General features: G+C 42.3%; 3 protein-coding genes across 6 annotated transcripts in view; all 3 read right to left on the reverse strand.

Moving 5' to 3' along the window:
* Window positions 1-2,647: 2,647 nt before the first annotated feature.
* uba6 (ubiquitin like modifier activating enzyme 6) lies at window positions 2,648-16,076 on the reverse strand. The gene is made up of 32 exons (XM_062515933.1): window positions 16,005-16,076; window positions 15,034-15,115; window positions 14,811-14,905; window positions 14,637-14,665; window positions 14,430-14,524; window positions 13,965-14,076; window positions 13,786-13,866; window positions 13,566-13,688; window positions 12,617-12,740; window positions 10,668-10,771; window positions 10,507-10,569; window positions 10,330-10,406; window positions 9,870-9,936; window positions 9,624-9,767; window positions 9,460-9,527; window positions 9,276-9,354; window positions 7,999-8,079; window positions 7,599-7,858; window positions 7,398-7,503; window positions 7,050-7,139; window positions 6,780-6,860; window positions 6,508-6,636; window positions 6,165-6,216; window positions 6,002-6,065; window positions 5,623-5,692; window positions 5,466-5,537; window positions 5,209-5,332; window positions 4,800-4,993; window positions 4,568-4,695; window positions 4,134-4,221; window positions 3,781-3,875; window positions 2,648-3,524 (listed from the first exon to the last, which is right to left on the reverse strand). Exons 2-32 carry the CDS (start codon window positions 15,072-15,074, stop codon window positions 3,392-3,394), a joined length of 3,069 nt encoding a protein of 1,022 aa, XP_062371917.1. The 5' UTR covers window positions 15,075-15,115; window positions 16,005-16,076; the 3' UTR covers window positions 2,648-3,391.
* Window positions 16,077-16,423: 347 nt separating this feature from the next.
* tmem144a (transmembrane protein 144a) lies at window positions 16,424-22,300 on the reverse strand. 3 transcript variants are annotated; one of them, XM_062515953.1, is made up of 13 exons: window positions 22,175-22,300; window positions 22,021-22,118; window positions 21,737-21,910; window positions 21,483-21,605; window positions 21,179-21,278; window positions 20,089-20,169; window positions 19,866-19,983; window positions 19,169-19,251; window positions 18,507-18,625; window positions 18,258-18,377; window positions 17,896-17,993; window positions 17,475-17,528; window positions 16,424-17,368 (listed from the first exon to the last, which is right to left on the reverse strand). In XM_062515953.1, exons 2-13 carry the CDS (start codon window positions 22,097-22,099, stop codon window positions 17,285-17,287), a joined length of 1,233 nt encoding a protein of 410 aa, XP_062371937.1. In that variant the 5' UTR covers window positions 22,100-22,118; window positions 22,175-22,300; the 3' UTR covers window positions 16,424-17,284. The 3 variants fall into 3 exon arrangements, with proteins under 3 accessions (XP_062371937.1, XP_062371945.1, XP_062371929.1); XM_062515961.1 differs by having other exon boundaries at window positions 19,905-19,983; window positions 22,021-22,294; XM_062515945.1 differs by having other exon boundaries at window positions 22,021-22,294.
* A 3,527-nt stretch (window positions 22,301-25,827) lies between these two features.
* Window positions 25,828-27,121, reverse strand: part of gria2a (glutamate receptor, ionotropic, AMPA 2a) — a 19,918-nt gene continuing 18,624 nt past the window's right edge. Inside the window, exon 16 of one of the 2 annotated variants that reach the window (XM_062515973.1) lies at window positions 25,828-27,121. This exon is cut by the window's right edge and continues 84 nt beyond it. In XM_062515973.1, the coding sequence (XP_062371957.1) occupies window positions 27,041-27,121 (81 nt within the window). In that variant the 3' untranslated portion in view covers window positions 25,828-27,040. The other variant, XM_062515981.1, reaches the window with a different exon arrangement.

A 27,121-nucleotide genomic window follows, 5' to 3' on the forward strand; every position in this document is an offset into this window, starting at 1 on the left:
CCCGATAAGTGAAATGCGTGTTGTTCTGGAAAATGTGAAGAAATGAATCTCTAAACAGTTATGCAACATAGAGGTCACTGCCAACTTGTGCCAAGTGCTTGTTTAGATGATAGATCATCAAAATAAGGACAGACAGCATACATAGAGCTGTCAAATGAGTTGAATGTGTTAAATCCATACAGTGGAAAACAGTATAGGCTATTATAAATAAACATCCTTTGTATGCGCCTATTCATTAAAAGCAGGCTCATCCAACCATGCTCTGAGGCCAAGTCAGAGTGGATCAATCTCCATTAGACTACACAGTCCACTGAGTGGGAACGGATCCAGTTATTCACTTAAAACCTTACTAAATCAGAATAGGCCACTGAGTCCGGCTGACACTCTAGCCTGTCTTGGCTGTGTAAGAAAGCAGAGCATGAAATTAAATAATCTTCTGTCGTAAGATACTATATGGCACCAGATGGATCTTTTTTCAGTTTTGGGTTGAGGACACATGGGCATGTCTGTTGAGCGACCTAGGCCTCCTAGGCCTACACAGTGGGTTAAATAGCATGGACTCCACCAAGAGGCATAACAATCAAATACATGTTTGTGATACTGTGTGCTTGCACCAAGTAGGCCTACCACACAGTAAATCACTCCAGTTATTACAAAAAGAATGGCTGTCTAGTTTGTAGAGAGATTCTCTTCGGAGGAAGTGGTACTTATATTTTTGGTATTGGGTATTGGCCATCAGACAGTTTTATTGGCAAAAAAGGATCATTATGGCTGCCAGTTACCTGATAACATGCATGCTTGTGTATGTGTGTGTGTGTGTGTGTGTGTGTGTGTGTGAGAGAGAGAGAGAGACAAGGACAGGGCAAGATACAGAGAAAGGGCAAGAGAGTAGAGATGTAAACCTTAATAGCCCATGGGTACATGATCTATAAATGTACAGAGAGCCTACTTAAGGACCTACTATCTGGCTCACAATTTCTCTGTCTCTTGGGAAAGCCCTCCTCTCTGCTGCCTGCCTCCCTGTTCCGTTACCTGCATGCTCATTTCTCTCTCTAGTCTTAGCTGTTGCATTTTAAAATGACCAGTCTGAATAATCAGTCCACTGGTGTTATTTGATAATTGGGCTATTTAAGGTCATGTTCAGAAAAAAAGGTAATCTGTCCATTATTGTATATTTATGCATAGTATTGTATAATATGGAATTAATGCAAAATCAGTTGAAGTGTAACGTCCTTCTTCCTAGCTCTATCTGTGTTTAGGTTATTTTGTTTCAGTCAGTCTGGCATGCTGTGATCTATACAAGCTGCGTGAATTAAGGTGACAATTCTTCAAATAGAAAGCAAATAATTAGTAGCTTGAATTAGTTAAGTTCTTTGGCAAATAAAACATGTGCAAAAGTTCATGAACAGAATGAATGGATTTCCTCATCAGTTCAACTCGTATTTAATAAGCAGATTATGACATCACATCGGAGGATGGGAAGGCGTGAGAAAAGGCATACAGTATGTAATGTGAGGTCACGTGAGATCTGTCTATTGCGTGTCTCACGGCCAATGCATGAGACTTAAGATGAGAGCCCTGCATATTCTTTGATTTAGTTCCGAGATGAGTTCCAATATGCAGATGCCATTACTGGCCTTGTAAATCATTCATTGTCACATGAACAAACTCAAGTGGAGAGGCAGAGGCCTCAGGCTCTTCCTATTTGTGCTTCTCAAACATGTCAATTTCTTCCTATCACCCCTGCGTGTAACGTAAATACAATGAGTGATACTGGGAAGTTACTGAAATGGAGGGTGTTACTGATGGGATGGCGCAAAGCTTTTTGCTGAGAAATGTTCGGTCAGAGTCTGCATCATCATGTGTATGGCGCCTGTTGTGACTCACCGGGGAAAGAGGGTCACTGCATTCTGTTGCGGTGGCTGGCTCTGAGTCAGTCAAAGTAATGGTGTGAAAGAAATTGGTCCTATTCCAAGACATCACAAACTACAGTGGACGTAAGTTGAATGCAAATGCCTGGATATATTGACGCAGAGAGGCCCAGAGGAAGAAACTGGACATCTGTGTGCTGTAAAGCTTGTGCCTATCAATCGTTTTGGATAAAATGGTTTTGGAAACACTGCTGGTCTGTTGTCTTCCTATACATGCACACCACCACTCATGAAAAGGACAGTAACGGTATGGTATGGTATGGATGGAAGTGAAATGTTGGTACTGTATTACCTCCTGCAGTTAATAAGTGAAATGTTGGTATTACCTCCTGCAGTAAATAAGCAATACTTCTTCCTCCTCATCTCTTGGCCTCAGCTGGGAGAGCACTGATAATCCTAAAGTCATGAATCTGCCCAGGCAGCACAGGAACAGACAAACTGGCACCTTACATATACTGTACTTGTTTTCTACTGTAGTACTGCATACTATCTGTGCAATCACTGAATGTGAGTGCGAACTAAGTGCCCCTGAATTTTGCGTCACCATTATTCTTGGGCATATTTAATGGCATGCCACACACATATTCACACAATTACCACCCCACTACATATGCACAGTTACATACACTATTGTTTAATCGAAATATTATATCTGCTGCTTTTAGAGGCAACTGTATATGCAGAGGACTTGGACATACACAGACACACACTATTCGTTCCTGCACTTTAGCTCTGCTTTATTCTTTTAATCTGCTGACATCATCAGAGACAGAGATGCTTGACATCGCGTCCAGCAGGTTGCTGCTGGAGAAACACGGACACACCCCTGCGAGGGACAGCTGGCTGTTAAAGGGCTGAAAAAGAAAAGTCATGGGCATCGCATCGTCTGAACTCACACTTCCCTCCGTCTCCACCAGATGGCATTCTCACTTCACCCCGCTCGCCCGCCCGTCGGCACGTCAGCGTGAGGAGGGCAAGCGCCATGCCCCACCTCCCCTTGCCTCCGCCGAGGGCCCTCCAACACACCTGCCACATCACCACCACATCACAACAGTAGGGAGGCAGCACGGGAAAGTGTGCGCTGCTCCCCAGCTGATCTTCAGGGGGTGAGTCAGTGCAGTCTGTGGATCTCAGGTGCTTTGGAGAGGACGTGTCGGTCAGAGGGGGCCTTCTGCTGCAGGCCCCTACTCCCACCAGCACCCCTGCCCGGAGCTACTGGTGCGTTTATGGTGTGTGCACGTTGATCTTCTGATTATCACAAACACTGGAATCAGCAGCCACTCAACTGAGCAGTTAAAGCACTAAGGTAAGGCATCAGTCCAGGCTCTCCACGCCAAATGATAATAAACCGTACAAAAAAAGGGAGACTATGTACAATTAGTGGTCAGTGATGAGAGGTCGAGTTTATCTCCACTAGTGGTCCTCAGGCTGTGGGGCTGTGTGTGTGTGGGGTTCAGAGGTCAGGGGGCAGGGCTAAAGTGATAACGGACAGGAGGGCCGGGCAGATCCTCATCACCATCGGTCTCCGGGGCAAAGGACACGGTCAGGTCCACATAGCGGCGCTCAGCGGAAGGCTTGATCAGCTTCAGCATCCTGCATGGAGACGGGGGAATTCAACAGGACTGAACAATCATGTCCGACTGGAGTGGGCTTCAATTAAAATTTTTAGAGGTCTCCTCAAAGCCGTTTTGGCTTGTTTTTGTGTCGTCCTCTTTAGGTGGTCTCAGTGTATGCTTCCTGTTTGTGTGTATTGCATGTTTGTGCACTGCTGTGTTTGCCAATGTTTGCTTGCACTCATGGGCACATTATGTGATAATACTATCGGAGTATGAGTTTGAGTGATTCTTACGTGAATTTCAGTCTCTTGTTGTGGCCAGGCATCACCGGTACATACAGCATCTTGACTCCATGGACCACCATTGTTGGCTCGACTCCATACTTCTCCTGGACAAAACATTACAGGCAGAACATGTTTTCAGGCCATCACTTGAGTCAGATTACAGTCAATTGAGATTAACTTCAAAAGCAACTGGCAGAGATTGGACAGGACCCTCTGCCACTATTGGGAAAGCCCTGCTATCCTTAATGCAGGCCTACTGGCAAACAAAAAGGCCACTCCTCTTGAAAGTTCATTAATATGTAGTGTCATATTTAACATGATTGCAATGATTGGCAACGAAGCTAACACTGTGATTAGCTCACCCGGACTGCATTGATGAAGTCACTAAGGGTGAAGTCCTCATGACCACAAATGTTCCAGCGATCCCAGATGGAAAATGAGATATGCTCTCTGAGGACAAGAAAAGATGAGTGTGTGAGTGGACGTCTGCAACTTGCTGACGAGCAGAGATGAACATGAGGCTGAAGTTGTGGACTGATGCTACAGACGGCCAATCCAATAGTTTACTGATCCGTCTGCAGATGTAGTGCTCAAACTTGTAAATGTCATATGAACTAGTGGCCTAATTAACACATTTGGCTCTGAGACTATTACTGAACAAAGAACTCCTGTGGGGAAAAGGAGTCTTGTGACCATAGAAATCAGTAAATGACAGTAATAACAGTAAATGACATTGAGCAGTTCTATGTATGACAAGTGTTTTATGGTTTTTGTTTCTGAATGAGTGTGCAACTACCTGATGTATGTTTTCCTGACCGGTGCTGTTTCAGTCAGCACCATGACTGGGATGGCCAGGTTGAAGAAGCAGTTTTTGAATGCCTCAAACTCATAACCTCCTGCAACCTTTATAAGTTCCAGAGCCACCTACACACACACACACACACACAAGAACCACACGCAAACATTAGGTGCAATTCACAAACTTGATTTTAAAGGCTGTAGAGACTGGGAGCACAAAGTCAATTCACCAGGCCTGCGACAGCTGCAGTCGTCGTGGCGATGGCTGGGATGATCTTGCCGGCGATGCGTTTGGTGGTGAAGCGGTCAGCGGGCTCGATGGCGTACATCTGAGCCCTCAGCGCTGATGCAGCGGTCACAAAGTCCACGTGGCCATTGGAATCATCGTCCTTCTCAAAGATCAGTGGGGTCATACGCAAACACTCTACAACAGAAACCAAATAAGCGCCTTTAAATGTTTGCTCCAGCGCTTCATGTTCACATACTACCTGCTAACATTGGGTGAGCAGTGAACATGGATTCATTTTTTTGGACTCTCTTTGGACTATGATGACATGCATGTATTATCTGCTGGGGCAATATGTATAATGACTTGTTTTGTGTGTGTGTGTGTGTGTGTGTGTGTGTAAAGTGCATTACCTGAAGTTAAAGTCTGAGAGCTGATGACCTCCTCTAGCTGGGTTATGGCCTCTCTCTCTTCTTCACTACTGACCATCAGTTTAATTTGATCAGGCTTCTTGGCAGACTCATCAGTTTCTATACTCTACATACCCACAGACACACAGACACACACATACGGGGAGAAAAACAGTTAAAGAGAAGAGAACTAGTTGATCTAAAGGTTGATCTGATGTGACATCATGTGTGGAGTGTGAAGTGGTTAAGTGGCGTGATACCTTATCTGCTGGGACATACTCCGGAATCTGCACTTCAGTCAGGGCTGCAGATACTGCTTCTAATGAAACATTCTGATGCATAGACACACAAACTCAATTATTTACTCATTCCAAAATGAGATCCTGCATTATGTGAATACTGGTGCATGTAGTTTACCTTTTTTGAGTGGGGGATGTTGTAGATTCCAGCATAAAGTCTAGCAGTGCTCACAATAAAACTAACGTGCCTGTAAGGAGAGAGGTGAATTTGAACGGAGTGAGAACTCAGTCTTAGAGAGTGGAGATGTGTAAGACCTTGGGCCTTAGACAAGGGAAGGCTAGGAACATTCATTCGTCAGCACAAGCGAAACTGAAAATAATTCAAAGTGCTACTGTATAAAGTTGTATAATACATTATTAATACATTAAAAATATAAAAACGTCATATATAAAATATTAAACAGCAGCGTATAATGGCTAAGACTGTATGCAGGGTGGCATGCTGTGGGAGGTGGTTAGGAGCTCAGTGAGGGAGGCTGAATGAAGGGTGGACTCACAGTGGATCACTGAGATCAAACTCTATAGGACAGGGAGGACGCTTGGGCGACTGCCAGAAGAGAGCTGTAAAAGAGAAGCACGTAGAGCTCTTCAGCCCACAGACTCACGGAAACATCTCAGATAATCCAGCAGTTTTATAAAAGTATGCAAAAGTGAACTTACATCCATCTTTTAATCGTGTGTCTAGGGGGAATGAGTGGAGAAGCTGCAAAGCCTGACACAAACACAGACATAACACAAAAGCTGAATAGAGCCTATATAGATGCATATGGACAAACATTCAACAACACAACATGTAGAGTCGAATGCTACTCGCTTGCCTAACAGTCACTTCTTAATTTCACAAAAAGAACATAGAAATAAGACTTAATTACACTGTTTATGAACGGTCCTATTTAATCCAAATCTACTGCTTAGTTGGAGTAAACAAGTAACCTATAGTAATGGCTAGCTGCCTTAAAGTATAGTTATGGCAAAGGCAAGTGGGTTTCCATGGCTACAGTACCTTCCTCTTGAAGTACTTGTCAAATTTAAGGCGTGCAAGTGATACACAGTGCTCCCAGTGCAGCGGCCGCCGACTCAACAGCTTCACCACCTGAAACGAGCCCTCCAGACTCTCCCCTGATGTCATCCGCTGTTCACACAAAATTAAACACATCAATTACAAACACACAAGTGCACACACACACACACACACACTCAATTCTAAGCAACTGATAAATAATAAAGAATAATAAAAACTCAAGGAGCAGCCCTCGTCTCCGTAATCTCTCCTACCTGGAGCACGTCCTCTGCTGATGAGTAGTTCTGCCAGAACATGCTGTACATGGAGGGCTTGTGGGAGAACGAGCTCTCAAACTACAGGACACAGACACAAGGGCAGCAGGAAAGAATCACCAATCTCACCATCAAAGAATTGATGGAGAAGGCAAAGACAATGAAAACATGCATTGTGTCTGCAGTGTGCATCTTAGTGCCCCTGGAGAGGGGATAGAGTCTGATTGTGTAGGATTGTAGTGTGTATGTATGAATGCCTCGCACACTGACCTTGTCTCTTGCCCACTGAATAGTGTGCTCTATGACAGCAGGAAAAGACTTTAATGTGCAAAATGGAATCTCCTCTTCTGGTGGGTCTCTCTGAATAAAAACAGAATGCAGCCAGACATATGAATTAATAAAAACTTTTCCTTTGACAACTGAAATGTTACACTTCTCTGTTGCTTCCTTTGGACTGTTACACAGACAGACAGACAGACAGACAGACACAGACAAACATACACACACTCACTCTCTCTCTCTCTCTCTCTCTCTCACACACACACACACACACACACACACACACACACACACACACACACATGCACACACACGTGATGTGTGTTTAATATGACTCACATGGCTGTTGTAGGATTCAGTCAGGTTAGGAACAATAATTTCTGTGTGCCCTTTCGTTCCCATGGTACCAGAGTCTAGCATAGCTTTCTGATTGGCCACACAGCGACTGCATCATCACAAGGAAAGAGACACAAGGCAGATTAATAACATTTAATGATACATGAGTTGGTCTTTGGATTTTTTGACATTCCCATTCTTTACCTGTCCACATATCGACGGGCCTCCACATTATCCAAAGCGGTGATGACCGTGTGCAGTTTGGAGAAGAAGGTGTCACTGTAGATGTCTTCTGTGGCCGGGTACACCTTGTTCAGGTGAGCATCCACACACAGCTCAGGGTTGATGGTAAGTGTTGCCATGGCAGCCATGGTGCTCTTGGGTTTCTGGATGTGGTGTGGTCGAAAGAGGAACTGTCTGTTGAGGTTGGACTTTTCAATCAGGTCAGGATCAGTTATACACACCTGTGAGGAACACACATACACACACAATTGTTTCATTCAAAATGGGACCTTTATGAAAAAAGTATTTCAATGCCATCACTGACTGCCAAAATACTACACTTCTGACACATCATGGTGGCTCCATAAGTGTTGGTTCCTACCTCTCCTGAATATTTGGCTAAACCAACTCCGAGCAATGCCAGGTTCTTCAGCATCTCACAGCCAATGGCCCCACAGCCCACCTGTAGAACACACACACACATAGTCAACTAGATGGACGGAGGGCAGTAGGGGTGTAAAGGTACCGAACCATTTAGGCACAGGACGTAGGTTCAATACAGATGTACCAAATGTACTGAATGCAGTCTTGAACAGTAATCAACAGTAGGCTTTTTTGTGTGTAGACCATGCTTCAAATTTGAGATACCACACAAACATACTGAGTGGCGGACCATATGTCAGTTTAGTCAATGAACGGCAAAAAAACATTTGACAACTGTTCAAAATGCTATTACCATGGCATTATGCATCAGCAATACGGTGAGGGAATTTTAGGCTAGCAGAACCCTCTGGCTTATTGTACCGACAATGAACCAAGCGGTGACTTCAAAACCGAGGTACACACTTAAAGGGATAATCCGGAGTGAAATGCACTTTAGATCAATGTTTCGGACTATTGGGGGTACATACGTTGAGTTGACACCAAAATCATGTCATTCGGATGTATTTTGAGAAAGTTCGAGCTCACCGTTTTTAGCCAAAACTCGTTAGCCTGGAAGTGACCGGGGCGTGTCCTTTCGCCGCTACAAAACGCTTTTTTTATACCTCTTCTACTGTTCCAAACAACACTACACTTACGTGGTAGTGAGTAGAGGGTCCCTAAAGCCAAACCGAAGTATCCCCACGTCTTTATGTGGTCGGATAGAGAGTCCAGAATGAATTTAATCGAGTCAGTACCTTCCGGAAATGTCACTGCGGCAGCAGCGCAACGCTTCAACAACACTTTACTAACATTTCCGGAAAGGTACTGACTCGATTAAATTCATTCTGGACTCTCTATCCGACCACATAAAGACGTGGGGATACTTCGGTTTGGCTTTAGGGACCCTCTACTCACTACCACGTAAGTGTAGTGTTGTTTGGAACAGTAGAAGAGGTATAAAAATAGCGTTTTGTAGTGGCGAAAGGACCTGCCCCGGTCACTTACAGGCTAACGAGTTTTGGCTAAAAACGGTGAACTCGAACTTTCTCAAAATACATCCGAATGACATGATTTTGGTGTCAACTCAACGTATGTACTCCCAATAGTCCGAAAAATTGATCTAAAGTGCATTTCACTCCGGATTATCCCTTTAAGAGTGATTTTTGTGCACCTTTACACCTCTAGAGGGCAGTATGTGGGGCAGCTCAGTAACTCTGAAATGTGAATGCTTCTCACCATGAAGAGCCTTTGCTTGTGCAGCTCCTGACAGAGAGACTCTCCCACACACGTCCTCAGAGCGTCATATCGGTCACCCCTGCACAAACACACAGCACTCCATGACGTTCACTCGGACATGTTGCATTCTCTTTATTCGAATACCATCAGGTGTAGACCATGAAAAGCCACAATTAAAAGTTACCTGGGCATAAACTCCTCGACAGGCAGAGACTGCAATGGTCGTACAACTTCTATGGCATCAAGGTAGAACTGTATACACAGGCACACAGGAAGACATGAGGAACAGGCACATGGAACACTGCATAGTGCATACAGGCAGCCGTAACGCGTGGGGCTGAGGCTTACCCATTGCTGGAGTGGGGTGAACTTCCCCGTGAGGGCCTTGAGAACCTCCTGACTGGCGAAGCCTCCAACTGCTGCAGCGAGAGGTGCCAGGCAGCCCCGTGCACACCGAGACACACACCGCACCAGGTCCTGGTTCACACACACCTGCCCGGACACACAGATGAGCACTGAGTGTGTGAGTGTGTGTGTGTGTGAGAGAGAGATGTATAGGTGTTTGATTGCACATGTCTGTGTGTCAGCACTCACTCTGTGTGTTAGAGTCTCATTGACCTCCTCTGTGAGTCTGAGTAAAACCTCAGCATCCTGACAACACCTGGGAGAGGGACACATAGAGGGATCAGCAACCGTACAGTACATGACCAATGGGAGCTTGTGAAGTCACTCTCTTTCTGAATTCTGTGCAGTGAAGTATCTCATACACTTCTGACAAAAACATCTTCCTGTCACTCCTTCTCATCTGCACTCTTCTTCTTCTCAGTGGTTTTTGGGTCTTTTGTCTATTAGCTAGTGCTGCACCTCACTGGCACACTGCTTTGGAGAAGGTGTCTGCCAAAGGACTACAAATGAAATGATCATCTGGTGCATGAAGTAAATGAGAGAGAAGAGACAGCTGGTGGGGGGGCAGGGAGGGGGAGAATGAGAGAGAGAGAGAGAGAGAGAATGAGAGAGAGAGAGAGAGAGAGAGAGAGAAAAGAGAGAGACTTACCCGATGTTAGGCAGACGTCTGTGCTGCTCCTGGAAGGCGTCGAGAGCCAACATGGCGATATGGATCTGGAGTGGGGCCTGCGGGGGAGAGGGGAGGAGAGCAGGGGGACAAGTTTACACCGGCGGCTCAGGCCAGATGCTACTGCACATGGGGGTATGGCACAGCACACACACTTACGTCTGGTTTACTGAAGTCTGCAGTCAACACCTGGGGCTCACACAACTGCCTCTCCATGGGGTCCTACACAGCACAGACAAGAGGGAAAAAGAGGGGTCATTCTGACACTGCTGAGTGGCCATGTGTGGAGGGATTATTTCATGCTTGTGTATTTCTCTTACAAAGCGGAAGGTCTGAGGTGTTTTGACCAGGCGACACATTCCTCCGTGAGTGTAAGGAGGTAGGGAAGATGTATCTTCAATTGAAAAACTGTGTGGGGACAATACTACAAGAAAAGAAACATACACAGACAAACACTAAGTTCTACTGTCCATACAAGAGCATCTGTCTGATGTATTACTGTCTATACAATTCAGTGATACAACATTTAGGATGGTGGTTAAAAAACAGTATTATTTATTTCCTATCCTTTGAATTATTCTTCTCGATGTTCTAGCAGAAATGGGAGTGACTATGCATCTAAACCTGATCTGACAGCGTCAGAGACAAAGTCACGTACTGATCAGATACACTCATTGGCCCTCATTTATCAGCAGAAATCATCTTACGATGGGGCTCACTTGTGATTCATGAAACTTTCGTATAACTCCATTTTCGGCGTAGGAATAACGTTTGTTGATAAATGTGGCGGCTAGAAACAAGTGTGATTTAAATATCACGTCCCTATATATGCTCATTTTACAGGCCTCGCCCTTAGAATTAAAGAGAAGAAGGTGCATTATACATCCAAAAGAGAAACATTTGTGATCTCGAGCCACAGTGACATCCAGATGAACCTAGTTCATTTTGACAGCTAGAAGTGTCATCAAGAAAGGCGGGAAACTAGAGTGATTTAAGTACAACTTTTTGCAAAGAGAATGCATCATACAATAAATATATTCGTTACAAAACCATATGACACTGCTAATTTGCCCATTGAAAATAGTTTAAAAATATATCATTTCTGAATGTTGCGCTTGCCAAAGAGAAAGTAATAATCTACGCTTCTATGCTATTCTAAGCCATAAAATGTGTCAACATCTTACTGTATGTCCAAGGTATTCCATGAATTCAACTCTTCAACTTTACAATCCACCGCCGATTTACTGCTGCATACGCCGGTTTTATGTCGTACGCACGTCTCATAAATGAGGGCCATTGTCTCAATCACCATATGTGCTTATGGGGACCAAATATAAGCTATGCATCAATGTAGATGTATATTTGCAGAACATAGTGATGTGTGACATCGGATCTTCTCTCTATAGGCATTACTTGTCTGGGTGTATTTGTCAGTTCTCACATATCCCAGAGTATTACAAGACTGCTAATACGGAGATATCTACGGCTTTTTTTGGAGAAGATCGCGCTGACATGATTTTAACAAGATTTCACCAAGAAGCTAGCCTGGCTAACGCCTCCCACTTCTCAAATGAGACGTGGTCTGGCAACCAGACGTTCATTTTCTCGTATTTGAAAAAATGCCCAGATCCGTTCATTGGGCGCCACGGATGTCTATCAAATGCGCATAGCTCACCCAACTCGTTCGTATGCAACGCTAAGGGCTGCCGTAAATCCTTTGGCGTCGAATGTAGACGCAAGAGGGCAACGGAAACTTCTCGGATGTTCTGTGATTGGTTCGCCAACATCAGGCGAACATTAGGGCGTTAGTTTCCAGACTGGCTTAGCAGCGGGATTGAAATCACCGCGCAAGGCAGTATGGGAAAACCCAGGCTACCAAGAAGCGTCTTTTGTCAGGTTTTCATAATGTAACATTGAATGGGTTCAAGATTGCATACAACAGCATGTGTGATATGATGCCTACTGTAATTTCCCAACTATTGACCGCGGCTTATACATTGGTTTTATACAAAGTTTCTTCAGCTATGAGGTTAATACACGGGGGCAGTTAACATGGTATTAATTTGGTTTTGTTTCTTTCAACTTGATTTAACAATGTCCTAAGGCGTATACTGTCCACAATGTGCATAATACACAGGAAATTAATGTAATCATTTTTGAAAAAACAAATAATGAAAATAATCTATTGTCAACTGGGTAACCCAACATAAAGTTGATTGAGTGGTGAAATGTAGCCAGAAATGCAGCAACTGCCAGGGAGTTTGTCTACCTGTGACCTTGTGGTGTGTGTTGTTGAGAGCATCCATGCCATTGATTTCTTTAAAGACAACAGTCTGCCCCGTCTGCAGCCCGTGACTCCGTCCATCCAAGCAGGTCACCACCGCTGGGTTAGCCTTTGACAGGACCAGGAATAGGTGTCAATAGCAAAGCGAAATAAACAGTTACAGTTAAAAAATAAAAACTGTTAAAAGACCTTTCTAGGTCCAATTCCTTCCAACACAAGGGCCAAACGCATGCAGCATAGATTGAGACTGAGATCAAAGTTAACTACTGTACTGTTACCACACAGAAATTGTAAGAGTGTAAATATAAGAATCTATCAATTGAGATAAATGGGTTCGCAATGACACCAAGGTGGCTCACTCTTAACCTGGTCAGATCACTGTGGTTATTTATGCTGAAAATTAAACCCAGTCCCTTGAGCGCTTTTGAGATTTTGAGGCCATGAACACACACATATGCCAAATCACTATATTTTGCTTGACCTAGTCGCACCTACTCATCCTGGTTTGGCCTCCATGACATTTGTAAAACTATATGGCCAGACAACGCTACTTCATGCCTGGCTTGTTCTCTTCAAGACAAAACAATATCGCCGTTTTGGTTGATTTGACCATCAGTTAACTTCGAAACAGACACTTTACTTTGGATAGACAATAGCAATGTCATAGGAGTGATTAACGTCAGAAAATCCTGCAGCATTTGTTTGCACACAGCATGGCATAGCTGGTTACCACCCACAAATGACCACAAATGCCTGTATGTTTGTGTGAAAGAATTTGTTGGACCAAGACAATGTCAGGGGGAAAAAAAACGGGCAGGGGAAGGGAGAATAATCCCATTTAAGTTTGCACCAGCAAAACAGAACAAATGTAAAAACAGCCTCAATCAAAGACTCATCTCGTCAAGTGCTTTCTGTGGAAACTGTGGATCACTACCTGAGTGATATTTTGAATGAACATTTCCTTTGGCTCTTCCCCTGTGGCGTCGGACACCTCAAACTCCGCCCCAAAGTCACAGAAGACCCGTGCACACACACCCAGCACCTCGCAGCCAATAAACTGTTAGGATAACCAAAACATTATCATTACCATAAACAACACACATGTCAAAAATGACTGCTGAGTAGAAAGGAATATGAGAGATATCGGGACATACTGTGATTGGCGGCTGCTGGGAGTGGCAGAATTCATCTACTCGCTTTTGTAGATTCAACCGAGCATCTGTCAACACCACACACTACACAAACACACAAACACACAGAGACATCACATAATGAAGACATCAACACGACACAATTGATGTTATGAGTGGCATGAGTGAGGTGATCCACACACCTGGTAGCCCCTGAGGAAGCTCAGGTCAGTGCTGTCCTCCAGAGGACAGGTGGACACGCCCACCTGCACATACGGGTTCAGCTCAGCAACACGAGGATAGATGACCTCCACTCTGCCAGACAGAAAACAGGCATATGTGACTGTATACTACACGGGAGCGATGCACAGGTCATCCACCATCTATTCACATTTGGAACATGAGTGTGTATATGTGTGAATGTGTGCACTGCGTGCCTGGGCGACGTCCTAAGGCTCCCCATGGTGACATCTGATTAAAGTGTGCTGTGGTAGTGACCTTTAAAAACCCACTGATTCTGGCTGTGCATGTACTTAACAGTACTGCTGTCCCCTTTCACATGCCACTGCTTATATCCACACCTGTCTGCTCCTTTCTCTGATTGTCTAAATGGGGCAAATCATATCTGATTTTGTGTGTGTGTGCTGTGTGTGTGGGTCCTTGTCTACCTGCTTCTTTGATTGTGAACATCTTCCTCTCGAATGAAGAAATTGGTGCCAAGATCCCATGTCTCACACACTTTTGTGTCATGAAGTGTTACAGCCTACATGCACCATACAAACATACAAACACATGAGTTATTGCTGCTGTCTTCAACTTTCTTATCCACTTGAGAAGATATTTTACCACACACCAATTCGGCAAGTTTGCCTCACCTTAATTCCAGCCAGCACTATGTTCTTTGCTGTAAAATACAAAGCAAGCCATCATAACAGATTCTATAATTATCTGGGGGTTTGCTTTGCTTTCTTTGAAGAAGTCATAAGCGTAAGCTCTTCTCAAACACACACACAACCCTACACTTCAAGATAAAAGAGGGAGTAACCTACCTATCTCCACTCCTACAGCGCCAAGTCCACTCAGGAACACTGAGGACTGAGCCATCTGTTGCATGGCACGGTCTCCAAGAACATAACGCTGCCGACTGTCAGGGAGACAGAAAGATGGAGAGGGATGAAAAAGGCAGTTATTTTGAAAGGTTACAAGGAGTCCCTTCCTAATTCAAATCCAACAACAGTCAATCAACACTCAAAGTGAACAGGAAGTTTTCACCTGTATAGCGAATCATCAATTTCCATTGAGTCTGTAGCCATGTTGAAAGGGGGTGGGGGGTAGCAGGGTTGTACTGGCGGGTCTTGAAATCGAAAGTACAACAGTATGTCAGTGATAACATCGGCCCATATTGTAACTTAACCAATAACAGTTATAGTTATTTACCAACAGTTAAGCTAATACATTATCCTGTGTGATACAGGATAATGTATTACCTTAACTGTTGGTTCATGACAGAAGGGTGAACAACAATTATGCAAGATAACAAGGAAAAAAAACTATCAAGACCTTTCAGGCAGTGATTCGGTTGTTGCTAAACTAACATCACACCATTTCGGTTAGCTATTAACACCAAGTTATCAATGAAATGACTCCTTGATTGCGGTCTGTTACAAATCGGTTACAAGACAGCTTCATCTATTCCAGTCTTGGCTATACAGTCACGTTAATGCATGTTCATTCTTATCACTGAAATAACAGCTATGAACCTGATGTGGTTTTACTGTACTGTTGGTCATTTATGAATTTTACATGGTACAGCTTAGCATGCTAAGTTTAACATTAGCTGAATGTTCACCGTTGACTGCATAGTGTGCCTACTTGTGCCATTAGTTAGTTACATTAAAACGTAATCTTCCATCAGTAACAGGATCTTGATAATAACAGTTTAAGGTGAAAATCTTAACAATCAAAGACTCCTGCTGTCAAACATGCACTTCTGCTTCTGTCCATACTGCTTACTCATAGCTAGCTAACGTTAGCTAGATGTCCTGGCAGTCCTCCCGTTAGCAATCGTTTACAGAGCAATATGTGACGTTAAGAAAATTAAAACAATAATATTGTTAACACCTACGACGCTAATCAGAACAAGAGGCTTTAATTCAGTGGGTGAAATGACTGTCTCGTCAGTGCTTGACGTTTAAAAACAAACAGATAAAAGTCTACACATATGATTTCAGTGGGTTGAATACCTGTCAGTGTACGAGTAGCTCCATACGCGATAGCAGGCAGCGGCAAATGAATGGCTGTGAATGGCTGAGAGGAATGACTACTTCCGGGTTATCGTTTTAGTGCGTGACATCACATATTTGCATATGACAGCACGTATCTGGCAAAAAGTTAAAGACACCCTTATCAGGTTTTTTTGTTTTTTTGTTTTACTTTATCACGTTTCCAAAATCCTTTTGATGACACATCAATGTCACAATGAGCAGCACTTCCATTGTCTGAGCGGTGATACTGACCTAGCAACTTAGTCTAATAGTTTGTTATCACCATAAACAAAACACATGGATAAAGTCCTTTAGCTAGGACAGATTTGTTCTTGTCAAATACATAAGTGTAAATATATCCTCCTAAACAAGCAACTGAGGAGCAGATATTACAGGAATCACACTAAATATATTTTAATTCAAAAGACATGTATTCATTCTTTAATTCAATAAGACAATTTTTACATTTAAATAGAAAATAGATAGAAAATAGATCACACTGATCATCACACGTGCCCTTAATCAAGTTTATGCCCCACAAATAGGCTACATATAAAATTGTATTTACCACAAACTCATGTACGACTAACAAAAACCCTTTTATATCCAAAGTTAAAGCTGCAGTTGGTAAGTCTGGCAGATTGAGGGGATTTACCCAACATTTTGAATGTATACAACTCTAAGCCACCTCTCCCACTACCGAGCACCCTCCCATCGAGTTTGTGCTTGTTCGTCACAGTGCACAAACAGTGATTGACAGTCAGATCTTCCAATGATCATACAGTCCTGCCCTTATTGGACCAGAAGAACTGGGAGCGGTGGATTTTTGCAAAACATCTAAGAGGGTCTAGGTGGAGGTAGAAGCGCAGCGTTTAAAGAACAAAACTAGCAGATTTATGCTGTTCTGTCCGAGCATACTGTCAATTTCAGTGAATATGATCAAAAACATCTTGCCTACAGCACCTTTAAGGTTTATAATTTCAAACACATTGTTTTTTGTGATTCATCTGTGGAAAGTGTGTAAAAAGTCAGACACTATATTTAGTGGAAAAGGAAATGTGGATTGAGGTTAAATTTCTTCTGTCAAATGAAAAATTTGGCAAAAGAGCACATACATGAATAAATGATAAAGAAATAGACAGTATCCTGTCTAATGTTAATGTAAACATCTTAAATCACATATCAGTTTTACAGAAAATAAAAACAGTAAACCCTGGATTCTTTTTTTAAATTCTTTGCTCCCTTGTGGTGATATTTGACTAGGCCTTGGAAAAGGCCGTCAACAATGAGCCTGCTACCACCAAGCAGAAGGCTAGCCCAAGTGTCAGTAAATTCCGTAAACCCTGCAGATAGAAGGACAGCATGGGATTAAGATCAAGAAACAATTTTTAAACACTTCAAGCATTTAAATGTGCACATCTGATGGCTCGAATACAGTTCCACTCTCACCTTCACCTCCTTAAAAAGCAGGACTCCCCATGCAGCTGCAATAAGACCTGGGACCTTTAAAAGGCATGAACACAAAGTCAGAACAATGTACGCTGGATACATAGTAGTATGTACATGTACCACATATGGTGATGGACCTATATACAGGTGAGACTGAGGGCATGCTGTGGGAGTATTTTAACACCTTCCAGATAAAAACAGAATTTCAAAATGACATATAAAACTAGCATTCCCTCAGCACATGCCCAAAGTCCATGAATCAGTGCATCAAATGTCAATTATCATGTGTTTACTTGGCATCACATGCTGGATCACTAAATCAAGGTTGTTTGGTCATCCACTTTTACAGCGTAATCAGGTTGTAGGTGCATCTGTGACTGATAAGATGGCATTGTAGACTGCCACACAAGCTGTTACTCACCGCTGTGATAATAGGGAAGCTGATCACAGGACTCAGATAGTGATTAGCCAAGAACCAGCTACATGTCGCTATTCCCCACATAATCCCTGAGGCAAACCCTGAAAGAGTAAACACGCTGTCTCACATCCTCTGGGTCTCTAAACCACCATCCATTCACACAGCTGTTTGTGAAGAATGTTGCCAAAGCTAGTGTAAATAATAACACATTTATCTGACGAGATCATTAAGAAGGGAAAGCTCAATGTTCTCTCTGTCTCTGTTTGTGACAGACACGCCAATGTTTGGATGCTGTGCTGTTTCTTACACAGTGCTTGCTGATCCAAATAAAATGTTCATATGCACATGCACACATGTGTGTTTACCTGGTAGTATGGCTTTGGGGAACACTATGGGTTTGTTCTTCTTTGCTGCACAGTAGATGAGGAAGTAAACAGTGCTGGTGAGCAAGATCCCACTAAACTGAGCAAAAACATAGTCCAGATCTAGAAGGGAACAAAACTGGGTGTTTATCATATAGACTACACAGTGCATCCTGACGAAAAAGTGTTCTTGTTCTGCACGTCTTGCAGCTTAGACTTTCTCAAAGTGTCCTGATAGCAAGTTGTCTTTACCAAATTTACTGGCTCCATGGAACTGACTGTTTGGATCGTCTGCATGGGCTTTCATGTAGAGCACTGGGACAAAGGAACAACCGTATAGGACACCAGCAAAAACAGACATACAAGAGCCTCTATGTGGTAGAGACAGGAAGAGAACAAGAGAGAAAGAGAGAAAGAGAGAGAGAGAGATTAAACAACATTTTACAAAAGTCTTCTGCAGAGTGTTCTGTCCTTTGGCATCATCTGTATTTTGGTAACATGAATGCTAAGGATGCTCTATGTCTATATTATGACATGCAATGGCCACCTGAATTCCCCTTGTGAGATAATGAAGTTCACCTTGACCTTGAAGGCATCAAGGCACTTTACTCATACAGTATGTCAACGCAGGCACTTTAACTATTTAATAATCTTAGCTATTTCTTTCCCTCTAAGTTATGTTTATGCGTTTACTGCTTTGTCTGTGGTGTAAATACTGTGACGTGCAATGACCACATGAATTCCCTCTCGTGGGATAATAAAGTTCACTTTGATCTCGACCTTGACCACAAGTTATAGATTCACACGTTCACTACACATGATACCTTCCATTTTTTATTTTACTTCATTTCTTAGTTACTATGGTGTTTGGCTTCATATGATGCAGGAAGTTAAAATGTAAGTGTTGTACATACACAAGTCTTTTAGTCTTTGGTCCGAGTCTATCCACCCAGGAATCATCTGAAGTAGACGTAGCCACATCATCTTGATTTAAAGTCTATAAAGTAGATCCATGCACACACAAACAAGACAAACAATTGTTGAGGGTCTACAACATATTCCCTCAAGCCAGGTAAGCTCCACACAAATGATGATAAGAGTTGCATGAGCTTCCATAAAATATGTCTGTGCTTACATGGATTTCACATTTCAGCTTACATAAGTATAATTTCTACTGCATATCAGACCAAGTATTCTATATTAGGGCTGTACGATTTGGGGAAAATAACTGCTATTGACAAATATTGCAATTTTGATTGCGATCTGTGATATGAATTTTGAATGTCAGTGAATTGATTCAGGTCAATATTCCAATTATCTCCTTAAGTTGTGTCACTGTGCTCTGATTGGTGAACATGCCTATTGCATGAGAAGCACAGCACACACTAGGCATGCTCACCAATCTGAAGTGACACAACTTAAAAAGGCATTTGGAATATTGGTCAAGGAGGATGACATGAATATAAAAGTCATAAATATGACAAACTGTGCATCATTATTTGTAGCTTGTGTGATTAGACAATTGGTTCATATTGCGATTGGCGATTGCAATAATTATGCAGCCCTACTCTATATCAAGTCAAATGAAATGTAAGCCAAGAAGCTACATACATATTTTTTGATGGAGCTCAAATCCCTCATGGGACATACATTATCTATGAGTAAAGGTGTCTCCTCTGCTCTTCGAAGACTCTGGATATCACTCTTCACAAAGAAAAACACAAGGGCACTGAAAACACAGATCCACAAATTTAGAACAATAATAAAATGTGTAACAACACATGAGTAAGTATATGAGATATGTGTATTCATGTCACAATTATGTTTTTGTTACCTAAGAAAGCACAACGCAGCTCCACCGTAGTTCAATGCAGAGTTTCCTACCACTTCTGCTTTGATGCCAAACCAACCAAACCTGTATACAAACACAGATAATAATAATAATAATAATAATAATAATAATAATTATAATAATAAGCTTTATTTGTAGAGCACCTTTCATACACAGAACAAAACAATAAATAAAACCTCAGAGATTTAGTATCAAGTAAAAATGTGAATTCACAAGATGGTTCACTAAAAGCTGTCATATGCAGGTACTGTATGCTTTCAGGTCTATTTAAAAGATGTTTAGAGAATGTGCCTGTTTGATGTACAGAGGCAGGGTGTTCCAAATAGCTTCGGTGCATAAAAAATAAAAGCTGCTTCTTTGAGCACAATTAAAAAAATAGCATTGGAAGATATAAGGTCCCTTTGTGGTTGATATATATAAGGTGCTATGCCATTTGGAGCTTTGTAAGTAATTAACAGAATCTTAAAATCAATTATATAACAGGGGGCCAATACAATTCAGCTAACACAAGGGCAATGTGCTTCTTGATCTTAGTTAAAGAGTTCTGTATGAGTTCCAGTTTTTTCTATGCTTTTTTGTGAGACCAGTAAAAAGTCCATTGTCTAACAACAGTAGTCTAACATAGTGCTGGATTAATTTATCTGCTTCTCGTTATGTTAAAAAAAGGCTGCACTTTGGGAATGTTAATGATATAAGCTGTCTAGGTAACTGGGGATAGAAGCTTAATTCTGTATCAGGTCTCTAGGTGTCTGATGACACCTAGGCTTGATAACCTTGTGATCCAGGTTCCCAAGATTACTAAAAAAATGGTTGTCATTTAGCTTTAGCAACAGTGGCAAAAGTAGCAGCAGTCATTTTCTTCACACTCTCTCTTTCTCTCACTCACACACACAAACACACACACACACACACACACACACACACACACACACACACACACACACACACACACACACACACACACACACACACACACACACACACACACACACACACACACACACACACACACACACACACACACACACACACACACACACACACACACACACACACACACACAGACACACACCTTGAACTGGCCCAGCCCATGATCAGGTTGAAGGAGTTCCAGATGAGAATTCCCATCCCTAAACCAACAGTCTTCACTATGGGCACCACTGTTATATTTCCTGAAATGGCAATGATCATCAAGACAGTTGACTATCACCATGGAGGATAGTTGATAAGTGCTTAAGATACATATTGATTTCCATTATTATAGCCCTACAATTATTTACAACAGCATTTCATTACACATAGCCTAACCATAATCAGGCTACATTAGAATAGCCTACCATATCACACTAGAAAATATTCAACGGTCAACATTTTACCTGTGGCCCAGATAAATCCACCAAGCATTGCCAGGGGCCAGAATTTGGGGCAGTGTAGTATTAAATTTACGACCAGAGCCACTATCCATATAGAAACACATAGGATCCACTGAAAAAACATTCCTATCACAGAGAGAGAGAGAGAGAGAGAGAGAGAGAGAGAGAGAGAGAGAGAGAGAGAGAGGGGGCTATTATTTATGCACAAGAATGTGAGGAAAACATAAGCCAAAGAAGTTAAGGCAAAGAAAAGCTACCATCGCCAGTGTCTATCTTCTTCACAGGGACGAAGTTGCTTCCGTAGAACACCACGGCCACAGCACACGAGATGAAACCGTAAGTCATTTCTGTGCCATCTGTCCCATTAGTGCCATTGGTTTCACCAATTAACGAATATGACAGCTCGGCAGCCGGTAGCTCTGAGTGTCCATCTTTGAACCGACAGTAATGAACTCGTCAATAACAAAGTAATGACACAATATCCAAGCATGCGAGTTTCTTAAAACATTGTGCAAAATAATAGGCTATGCATCAATCCTACCACTGTTCATTTGATCTGCTGCGACTGTCATGCACAGCACAGTGGACAGAGAAAGGAGAACCGCGCGAAGATCCATCATGTTTTGGCAGTGGGGTAAGAGTTGACTAGGCTACTCCGTCGTTGGGCTACTTTCCCCTACCACACATTTCAGTATACTAAAGGCTACTGCTTCCTTGCACCTTTCTAAAGTCCCCATTCAGTATTTACAATTACAACCTACAATGTGGGAGGGTAGTAAACATAATCGTAAAAGAAAACCCAACCCTGCACTTCCGTGTTGATCACATCAGCTGACGTTAAGTCACGTGATAGCGGAATGTAGGCAAATCAAGAGTGGAGCGCAAAAGGTCAGTGAATCTCCTGACGTGAGTCAGTTGAACAGCACATCTTACTAGGCTACTTGCTCATTTTAATATGTCCTAACTTTTAAATTCTTCAGGATAATTTAACTTTGTAAACACCATGCTTCCCTGGAGCCAGAGCGTGACTTCTGACCACCAGCTTATGACTTCTGACCACCTACTCATCCTCTAAGCTCATATATCTTGAGGCACAGTGACTGAAATGTGAAATGACTGTAAATAAGCTGTTAAGAGAGCAAGAGCTTCCTCCCTTAGATGAGATGGGTTTGTCTCAAAATGAACCAACTGACAGATGTATAATTAATGATGAACTAGTAAAGTAGAAGAAAAGAATGTCACTGCATGGCAGCTTAGCTTTAAACTCCCGTGTGTGTGTGTGTGTGTGTGTGTGTGTGTGTGTGTGTGTGTGTGTGTGTGTGTGTGTGTGCGTGCGTGTGCGTGTGCCCCCCCCCCCCCCCCCCCCCCCCATTTGATCACAGCATGCAAGCACAGAATGTGACAGTCTCCCGCCTCAGCAGAGCTATGCATCTTTAATATTTAAGGCATATGAATCAAGTGTTCAATATTTCAGTTCATTTTGATCTCATGATTTTGCTGGAGATGCAGGATGTTGAGGATGTTTTTGGTCTTTGTGCTTGTTGACCTGAGTTCCGTACACACACACACACACACACACACACACACACACACACACACACACACAAACACAACTAAACCAGGCACAGGTAGCCTAGAGTTTAATTCCCCCCATGATGAATTAATCTAATCTGCAAGCCTGAATGAAATGCCTGTGATGGTGATGTTGAATGTAGTGTCTGTGTACACCTCTGGTAGGCGCTGTTACATCAAGTCTATGGAATTAGTGATTCATTTTAGCAGTGACCCTCAGTTTGCAGTCCATGAATCAGTCTCCTTTCATCCCCGCCTCACATAAAGATTAGTTAAGAGCTCAGGCCAGCACTGAGCTGGGCAAATGACCAGAGCAGGTTTTTATTGGTTGATCAGAGCCAAAGTCAGGTATGATTGGATGACTTGAACTAGATGAAGCCATTATTGGTTGATTAAAGCCAATGCGGAGGTGATGCGGAGGTGAGCGCAGTGTGTGGTGGAAGAGTACTGCTGAGCTGCAGCTGACAGAGCAGTCTGTCCACACACACACACACACACACATACACACACACACACACACACACACACACACACAGTGCTGATGTCAGGACTATTCACTCTACACACTGGCAGTTAATCAGGTGGCCTTACCACTCATTTGTGTGTCTTAGTACTGAGCCTAACGCAAGCTATTGAATGCTGGGTAATTGGCTATATTTCTGCAACGTCAGTGTGGAGATTGCAATATCAATACCACAGCATAAATCATGTTTCAGGGCCCTTACAAACATAAGTGCAGGTGTTTCCACTCAATGTAAGTAAATATATAATTTTAATGCTTCACATGTGTAACTGCACATAACATAAGGGCTTCAAAGGACGTTCCATACTTTATTCTCTTAAAAAACACACTGAATCTGTCCAGCAGCAATCTTATCATGAGATCTGTCCTAGAATAGTCATGGTTTTAATTTCAGTGAGTGGTACCTCATCAGTCAAAATGACATACAGCATTCTGTCATTAATACAGCTTTGCTACATGTGTAGTTTTCACCACACCCTGTGTTTTGATCACATGGAACCATTTCCCTTGACTTTAAATAACTTAATGGCCTTTGTGAGATTTGGTGTGAATTTGTGACTGACTGACATAAGACATTATGCTGTTAGACCTAATGTTAGACTGATGCACAATGTTGTTGTTTGTGTACTGTATGAGTTATAGGTGTATTTTGTGATTGGACTCTATGGAATCTCTTGTATTGTTTTGTGAGACTTGTTTTTGGTGCAGTCGGTCCAATATTAAATGTTAATTAAATGCATTTGTTCAATTTATTTATGCCTAACTTACTGTGGCTGCGACATGAGTGGTGCGAAATTTCTGTCGTACGCTGCTCTGCTCTTAGTACCTCTTTAATGCATTTTCTGTGTGGAAGACCAACCATGAAAAACCTAGCCCTGTAAATTAATGATTAGCTTTTTCAGCTTTAGAGCATGCAGTCTCTCCTCTCTCCAGCACTGATTTGTCTGATCGCTGCAAAGTCTCCAAAGCCTCGCCTCCGGTTTCTCTCCTTCTCTCTCCTGCCCCGATCTCATCTGCTCCATAACATCGGCAGCCGTGCAGTCTGCTCAGGGGGAAGCACAGCTGTTCCAGCACTCTGAAAATGGTTGCAAACAGGGGCCAGTGACTATGTGTATGACTGAAAATACACTATTTGTGTTTGTATAGAATGCATAGCTGGTGTTTGTGTGTAGACTGGGAACTGTATGTATTACAGAGGTGAAGTGGAGTTGTGTGAGCACATGAGCTGTGAACACAAAGCCCCCCTACCCCACCATACATGCATGGGACTACAGTAGGAGCATGGAGGGAGAAGAGGAGAACAAACTCAGCAAGCAAGATTGAGACCCAAGGGCCTTTATTTAAAAAGAGTCGGAAAAAAATAAAATAAAGCAGTCCGTCCAACATTCCATTACAAAAATCAGCAGTATCTCACTAACTCACGGCTATCCCTCCAACATACTGGAACTCTCTGAAACCGAATGCATTTGTGTACAGTATGTGCAGGTATGTGGATGAGTGTTTGTCTTTGTGTGTCTTTGTGTGTGAGTGTGAGAGTGCATGGTTATGTATTTGTTAGAGTGCTGGTTTCCGGCCTGGTCAGTCACACTTTTAATAGGACTGCATCGTTTCTCTCTGAGTAGGGTTTTAGCACAGTCCAGCTCACGCAGATGTTTGAATGTGTGTTTAACTGACCTCAGTTATTCACATAATTTATATACAATACATATACATACAAAACTAATGTACAGGACGTCAGATACACGGCATGGCATAGAAAAAGGTGATTTTCATATACTGTAGTTAATCAATATAATAATCAATGTATTTATCTGTAACATTAAGTTGTCTTTTCTTGTCATATTTTGAAATTAAACACTAAGCATTTAACATGAGTGGCATCCGCTCACTGAAGAAAGCAAAAAAGAAAAGAAAAAGAAAAAGATTAAAAATTTCATGCGTTTCAAACTACAGATCTGCATATCAGAGTCCGACAACACAACACTGCGTCAAAGAAACGCACCCTGTACACACAGATACACACATACACACACACATGTCAATAGCAATCGTTTAGTATGTCTGTACATGTGTTGTCATGCGGATGTGGAAAAAAATGTGAATGTGAACGTGTATGTGTACGTATTTATATATGTGCGTTCATGCGTGATATGTGTGTGTGTGTGTGTGTGTGTGTGTGTGTGTGTGTGTGTGTGTGTGTGTGTGTGTGTGTGTGTGTGTGTGTGTGTGTGTGTGTGTGTGTGTGTGTGTGTGTGTGTGTGTGTGTGTGTGTGTGTGTGTGTGTGTGTGTGTGTGTGTGTGTGTATGGCCACTCAGACATACAGTCACTCACATGGTGTATAGCTCTATACTGTTCAGACACCTGCAGGTTTTGGCACTCTGTGATTTGGCATAATTCTGTCTCTCTGGATATTAAACATTGATTTCTATATTTATTATATTTATAGAAGTCTATTTGTTACATTATTAATTTATTGTAGAACCTACATGGCCACTTGCATTTGTTATGTGTAAACATGTGTAAGTATTTTAATATCTATTAAATGTTTAAATCTATAAAACTACTGCCAGCATCATTGATGGGCAAACATAACAAGATCCAAGAAAACATTGACACTTCTAAAAATGAAAACAGGAAAATAGAACAAAAAAGTTTCTTGTACATGTCAAGCATTGTTTTGATCACATTAACATCATATAAACCAAATATATACATGATGTTGTCTTCATATAATAACAGTAATAAATGATACTACTAAAACATTTCACCTACAGTACATCTGTATGAACCATTTTGACGTTTTTTAAACACATTAAGACGGTAAGCCTTCTCAATGCAGATACTTTTTCAACAAAATGGAAGCAGTTCATTGAAAAGCTTTTTTGGAAAATATTTTTTTTAAATATGCTATTTTTATGTTGGAATATCTGAGTGTTATTTGAAAAAGTCATAACTGAATGCAGATGGTGCAAAAGTGTGCTTGTGTCATTCTGATTCTGAAACTCTCCATGGGTCTCTATGGAAAGAGGCATATCATTTTGAGATTCAGTGCAGGCAAATGATGATGTCAGCAATCTCAAAGGTGTCTGATAAAAATGAAGAGAACTTTGTGTATGTGTGTGTGTCTGGGTCTGTGTGTATTTGAGTGTGTGTGTGTGTGTGTGTGTGTGTGTGTGAGAATATGTGCGTGCAAGTGAGTGAAAGTGTATGTACAATGTGTGGTTACAGAGTGTATGGGTAGCTGTGTATAACTGTAAATTTGAATGGTGTCTGCATTGTGTGAGAGTTTATGTACAATATTGTATTTGTATTGCGTGTGTGTGTGTGTGTATGTGTGTGTGTGTGTGTGTGTGTGTGTGTGTGTGTGTGTGTGTGTGTGTGTGTGTGTGTGTGCGTGTGCGTGTGTGTGTGCGTGTGTGTGTGTGCGTGTGTGTGTGTGTGTGTGTGTGTGTGTGTGTAAGGCACTCAGGACAGGTCACTCATGCTGAGCGTCATTCCCATGCCAGGCCGTATGTAAGGGACGCTGTGGACGGCTTTGGGGAAATC

Source organism: Sardina pilchardus, chromosome 2, assembly GCF_963854185.1.
Source record: "Sardina pilchardus chromosome 2, fSarPil1.1, whole genome shotgun sequence".
Lineage (NCBI taxonomy): Eukaryota > Metazoa > Chordata > Actinopteri > Clupeiformes > Clupeidae > Sardina > Sardina pilchardus.

Excerpts from the sequence above, each read along its gene's own strand:
- uba6 (XM_062515933.1), bottom strand. The coding sequence starts at position 15,074 with ATGGCTACAGACTCAATGGAAATTGATGATTCGCTATACAG. Across the intron at positions 5,333-5,465 it reads AGTATGTCCCAGCAGATAAG|AGTATAGAAACTGATGAGTC; the intron begins GTATCACGCCAC and ends GTGGGTATGTAG. Across the intron at positions 3,876-4,133 it reads ACTTCATCAATGCAGTCCGG|GAGAAGTATGGAGTCGAGCC; the intron begins GTGAGCTAATCA and ends TGTTTTGTCCAG.
- tmem144a (XM_062515953.1), bottom strand. The coding sequence starts at position 22,099 with ATGATGGATCTTCGCGCGGTTCTCCTTTCTCTGTCCACTGTGCTGTGC. Across the intron at positions 19,252-19,865 it reads TGAGCTCCATCAAAAAATAT|ACTTTAAATCAAGATGATGT; the intron begins GTATGTAGCTTC and ends TCTACTTTATAG. Across the intron at positions 18,626-19,168 it reads CCAAAGACTAAAAGACTTGT|AGGCTCTTGTATGTCTGTTT; the intron begins GTATGTACAACA and ends TCTACCACATAG.